Source organism: Ylistrum balloti, unplaced genomic scaffold, assembly GCF_031769215.1.
Source record: "Ylistrum balloti isolate Yb309-2 unplaced genomic scaffold, AGI_CSIRO_Ybal_v1 Utg371114, whole genome shotgun sequence".
Taxonomy (NCBI): Eukaryota; Metazoa; Mollusca; class Bivalvia; order Pectinida; family Pectinidae; genus Ylistrum; species Ylistrum balloti.
Genome location: NW_026782612.1, coordinates 525,906 through 531,905, shown reverse-complemented (window position 1 = coordinate 531,905; position 6,000 = coordinate 525,906). Strand labels below are relative to the sequence as shown.

At 32.8% G+C, this 6,000-nt stretch overlaps 1 protein-coding gene across 3 annotated transcripts in view; it reads left to right on the top strand.

Annotated features, from left to right (window-relative positions):
- Positions 1-471: 471 nt before the first annotated feature.
- Positions 472-6,000, top strand: part of LOC132560800 (protein c-ets-1-B-like) — an 80,642-nt gene continuing 75,113 nt past the window's right edge. For 2 of the 3 annotated variants that reach the window (XM_060225479.1, XM_060225477.1), the window contains exons 1-2: positions 472-660; positions 890-1,001. In XM_060225479.1, coding sequence (XP_060081462.1) covers positions 897-1,001 — 105 coding nt within the window. In that variant the 5' untranslated portion in view covers positions 472-660; positions 890-896. The remainder of the gene's footprint in view (positions 661-889; positions 1,002-6,000) is intronic. The other variant, XM_060225478.1, reaches the window with a different exon arrangement.

Genomic DNA, 6,000 nt, shown 5'->3' with positions numbered 1-6,000 from the left:
AACCAGAAAAATAATAATGATACTAAAAATTAGACCCGGGCGTTCTCTCACTCCTGTACGCCCTCTTCTAAATAAACAATAACACTTTAAGTACAAATGTACTTGATCAGAAGATATAGATAAAGTATTTTACCGTTCAATATGGAACAGTATTATAAAAGTATCATGTATCATTGTATAATCATATTTAATCTGCTGTTGTTAGTGTTATTAACTGAATTTAATAATATATTCATGAATCTATACCAAAATGAAATAAACGTTAAAAAACGAAAGTGACGCGTGCTTTTAATTCCCAACATGACGGTACCTAATCGTGTTGAAAGTAAATACAGTCCTAGCCAATCAAAACTGCTAATACATCTCGGCCTCAATGAGCCAATATTTTCATGGTTAGCTCAGGCGATCACCTGTGCTAACTAGGTCATACCAAATAATCGAATTTTCATCGACTTCGGCGTTGCAAAATTATCCCACAAGTAATTAGAAGCGGACAGTTACTGTTGCCGTGTATATGACAACGTTAGATGGTCTACGAAAGCTGTAGGCCGGGACGAAATCGACCTTAGCTACACTAGACGGGTCAATTTTCTTGTTTCGCCATCGGCGTGGACGTTCTGAAAGTGTTTCACAGCTGTCCGACAATAACTCTACCAAACGGTAAGGTGTCTCGTTTGTCATACACGGTAAATTTATTATTTAGGATATGTCTAATTAACTAGCCACAGTGTTGCACTTCTCTGAATGTGCTTTATCGTGGTGCTTCTGCTATGCCTTATTTACAGGCAAAGTAAACAAATATCACTGATAGGCAAAGATGACGTAGAACTTCCAGGCTTTTTTTCTTGCTGATAAATATTATCAATATATATTTTTTTCTTCTAACTAGCAAGAATATGGACCCGGATGTCTCTGACTTTGGAACGGAGAATGTCGATTTCTTTGGACAGGACTCCAGAAAACCAAAGCCTAACAAGCGCCCCAGGAAAATCCCGAAAATGGTGAGGAGACTGTTTCATTCATAAAAATGCTAGAGGCCCCAGAAGGGATAGTGGAAATATCCTTTAAAGAAAAAATGTTTATTTTCATTTTTTTAAATAGAGGCGGTTTGTTATGCAGTTTTGAAAACAAAGTTTGTGGTTTTGAAATCAATAAAAACTATTATAAAAGAAAGGATCAATGAAAATGTTTATGATTCCCATACATGGACAGAGAAAAAAAAATACTTTCAGAAAGTAAAAAGTCCACCAAAGCTCATCATTATTAGGCATTTCAAAATTGCAAACAAAACAAAACTATTACCTAATTTGAATCCCAAGATACAGGGAAAAAAAGTGACAAAAGTATTTCTGATTGGTCCAAAGTTTGAAGATAAATCTAGACCGATTGAAATTGATAACTGTGTATTGTAATTCCGTCATCTTTAACATTTTTAATTCTTGTTGATCATTTTTTGTGGTATCATTTTAAACTTGAAAATTCAAACTGTTGTATGGCATGAATTGGAAATTTATGGTGTATTCAAAAAAAAAAGAAAAAAAGATTTTCCAAATCCGTAAAATACTGTTATGATTTAAATGTTGGTTTTACATCAAATCAAAAAGTAACAAATCTGCTCGCGGTATTTAGGATACAGATAGGGCTAGATAATGTGGTATTGATGTGGCCATCATTGATACGCGCAGATGTTACAACCAATCCATCGATTGATAAACTTGTTTGAATTATTAAAAGACAAGAAGAAATTGTTGTAAATGTATTCACTTTGATGAAAAATCTGATTGAGAATATGTCAGTTTCTAGACAGTCATGAACAACTGGTTCATTCAAAATCGTCCCTTTGTGTCCCGTCCTGCTTGGTCGTGACGCATCTCCGTTGCATGTCTGAATCAAAATCTGTTCTTAAATACATATCTTATCCAAATCATTGTTAAATCTGCCAAACCTCTCAACAAACATGGTTCATATTTACTTCATATTGTAACATCAAGTTCTACACCTTGTCATTAGTCAAGGTTAAAGGGTCAAAGGCCATATTTGACCACTTATGCCAATTCTTCAAACAATGATACAGATATACACAAGAGCTGGGCAATGTCTTAAAGGATTTAAGATTACATATTACTATCTGATTTCCTGAATGCCACATCAGGTGAAATGTACTGAAACAGGTGTATCAGCCAAAATTTTTTTGAATTTCACTTACAAATAAACTACATTTATATGTGTGGTTATCTGTTAAATATACATTAAATACGTTTAAGTGAAAATATTTAATGATATGTCATGATAAGCTGTTAAAAACTTGAATCATTTGATTATGATAAATTATTTGAAAATTGACTACAGGTGTTAACAGATAAGATTTAAACAAAATTATGTAATAATTTTTCGGAAGTGAATGTGATATTGGTAATGATTCGGTATAAACATTATTTACTGATTTACATACAGGAAGTCGTCTTCTCTAAGGGAGATAACCCAATTTTTGGGTTAATTGCATCCATCTTTGTAATCCAAGTGTGTTAGTTTTGAGTTGAATTATGACACATCTCCTAAATGTTCCGGAATGAATACCTGAAAAGGCCAATATCTGATAAAGCACACTGTGTGTCATATGATTTGTTCAAGATCAATTTTCTAACCAGATTTTATGCAAAGACATGATAATCTGGGTGATTTTACTATTTCTTCGCTGAATGATTCCTTTTTTGTTATATCAAAGAGATCACAGGTATCATTGATTCTGCAATAGTTTAATACTTCTCAACTTTAGATAGTATTATATGTCAAAAATATTGAGAAAAAAAGCAATATGTTATCACATCCATTAGTTTTGGAAGATTGAATTCACATCGTTTATCACTCACATAAACATTTTGGCTAGATTAGAGAGAATAAAAAGTAATTTCAAAACCGGAACTGTAAAATATAAGTGGCAATTTAGATTTACTGAGTAAATATAGTAAAATGTTGAGATCAGTTTTGACACATTCGTAAAATTTGAGATGTTTCAAATAAATTTCCATTTCAAACAAGTTAATCGTTCTCTAAGTTTTGAAATTCAAATTTTGCTGCACTGTAATGTAAAAGACAAAGTCGTGTGATGTTTTCCCAATTTTTCTCTTACTTTTATGAGACAATAACAGTAGTCAATATCAGACTTCCAGCCCAAGGTGATAATTGTAAGTGTAGGTGTTTACATACAATTTGAGTTAGGAATGACGAAGATCAGCTTTTCGTCTTCAAAGGATACTAACTTTTTTCTTGTCGACAATTCCACAGCATTTTTATGGTTAACATTCAAGGGGCTTCAAAAGATATGTCCTCGGTCGACTACAAAAAGAATTATTCAACTGTTTCCATTCAAAAGGCTAGGAATCTGTTCCACGTCCACACCAGAAAATAATTTCAATCGTTATATACCACACAAAGGCAGTAACGCTGGTTTCTGACGACTTGTGGAAAATTGATTAAGTAATTTACTCTTTGTTGGTTAATATTCTTCTATTGGAAATGCAGAGTTTTGCTTTTGGTAATTGATAGAGAACAATGGCCGTATTGACGAAGACCTAATATTATCATTTAGGTCAGCTGTACTGAATCCATATTCCCAAAGTATTGTTAGTTCACAAAATTCTATTTTCTTTAAAACTATAATGTGATATATCTACCCATATACCTTGATTTCAATACAAACATGTGTTTTTCAGTATGAAAATTTATGCAGCAGAGGGTCATTCACCAACAAAATTTTATTTCAGCGTAGAAAGTTCAGATCAAAAAATGATATTTTGAGATATTTCAAGCTTGAGTTCTGGGATGCTTTTGATTTTTCTTCACCATTTGGTAAAGCTTGTATCAATTATCTATATATTATTGTGTTAGTGTGTACAGGGTTACTGGCAAACAATGGGCAATGCTTCTGTCTTGTGGGTAACTGTGTGAAAAAGTCGAAATGCTAGGAATTAAGCAGAGAGACATATTAATTGCTGTGGGAATAACGCAAGACTTAATCAAAGTTATGATATAAAACGGAGAGATCCCCACATGTAAGTAATACTTAATTTATTAGGATAATTAGGAGTCAAGAAAGGAGACAGTTGCTTAATTCAGTGGTATTAATTAGCATGGGAAAAATTCTTGAGGAATGTGTTACCATAGTACAAATCCTCACACAGAAAGGATCCATCCTATAGTTGAAAGCATTTGTACAGAATACAGACAGATTTGAGGTCAATTACAAGCGTTTGTATGATGCATATAATATTGGACAAGTATAAACCAATGTTAGAATATTCTTTGTTGCCATTGACTGACTTATCCTTGGATAATTTTAGTTGGTAGGGAAGGATAATATAATTTCATGTTGGAAAAAAAAAGATTTTATGTTTGTTTTTGCCCTGGTCCTAATTCAGAGACGTTGTTTTAGTGATGGGAAAAGTAAGTAGGAAGTTATTACACTGGAAACTGAAGGCAACATTTGCTGCACTAATTATATAAATAAAAAAAATGGAATGTTAAAATAAGAATTAAATTCATCGTAAAATTATTTCAGTCGGAGCACTACTGAGTGAAAATCCTAGTTGGTCAGGTCATTTGATGTTTTAAAATCTTGAGATAATTCCCAATAAGTTTATCTTATGATGATTTAATGTCTGATAAGCCCACCCATAGTGATTGAATCATGCTTTGATGCATCTTCCTGCAATAAACCTGCTCTCAACAGTCGACAGCTTTTGATTCACCCCGTTGACTTATTACAACATAACACTATCACAGACTCATGGCTGACAGATCCTTGCAAATTAAAGACATAATTAAGATCAGATCCATTGTACCATTCTATACTCTAACAAAGAATGAAATAATTCTCTCCAACAAAAGTGTTAAAAAAGTTGGAACTCTTTCTCAATGAAGACACAAAACAGCGTGAAGTCTCTTCACCCTTAATTTTATACAGATTATTTTTTTTTCCTTTTAAATAAAGATTTAAAAACAAGCATTTTTCATATGGGGCTCACCAGTGTTTCATCAGAAGCATGTTGCATTTATTTTTCGGTGTATTGCATCAGAAAAGAACTTGTTGTTTATTTGTGGTAATTTTGTTTTCATTGGTGCAGAAGTATAATTACATTAACTCTGTACATTAACATGGGCAGTCTTTTACTGATGTCAGGGTAGAAATTAAACTGTGATTATCACAGCCTGGGGAGAGACACACGTGTCATAACATTTTGAGTAACAGCTAAACGAAACAGTTTAAAAGTTCAAGAGTTTTGCAAACATGTTGGCAGGCTATAGGTATAGGAGATAAACTGCCGAACAGGTAAAATAGCCAGATTGATAGCGTTATGGTAACAAACGGTTGGTGGGGTCTATTTTTGGAATATCCAGGTAACAGTATTACTGGTTTAATCTGAACTGTGTGACTCATGTACCTGTATATTCACTTATTGATACCTGCGTAAAAAATTACGCCAATCCGGATTTTGAAAATTGAACGTTATATTTTCTTAGATGTATTTTTAGGATTGTCCTTGTGCATGTAGGGCTTAGCGTGTATGTAAATGTGATCACAACAAGTTGTTGGTTTTCTGTTAGTCATGAGGGAGTTTAAGGTAAGACACGTAAAACTCTGTATTAAAAAGAGCTAGCAGGTAAAAATTTCAGGTACCTAATAATGGGATACAGTAGCAGTTTTTGTTTTTAGGAAAGAGATATTTAAATTTGAAAAAAAAACTAAAGAAAGAAAACAAAAAAAAACTGATGCTGAGTCTTTATAAATTGACCTGGTTGGAGTTTGCTATTTTATCAGTAATTTGTTATTTGAAAGTTGTTGGATTTGTCGCTTGATAAATCTGGGTTAAAAAAAACTTTAGGAAAAGGGATAGTAGATTTTATCCATGTCCAAATCTATTAAAAATATTTCAGATAAATCGTTAGACACGATTAACAGAATATCTTCTTATTTGGTCTCTTAATTTGAACGGAGTAAAA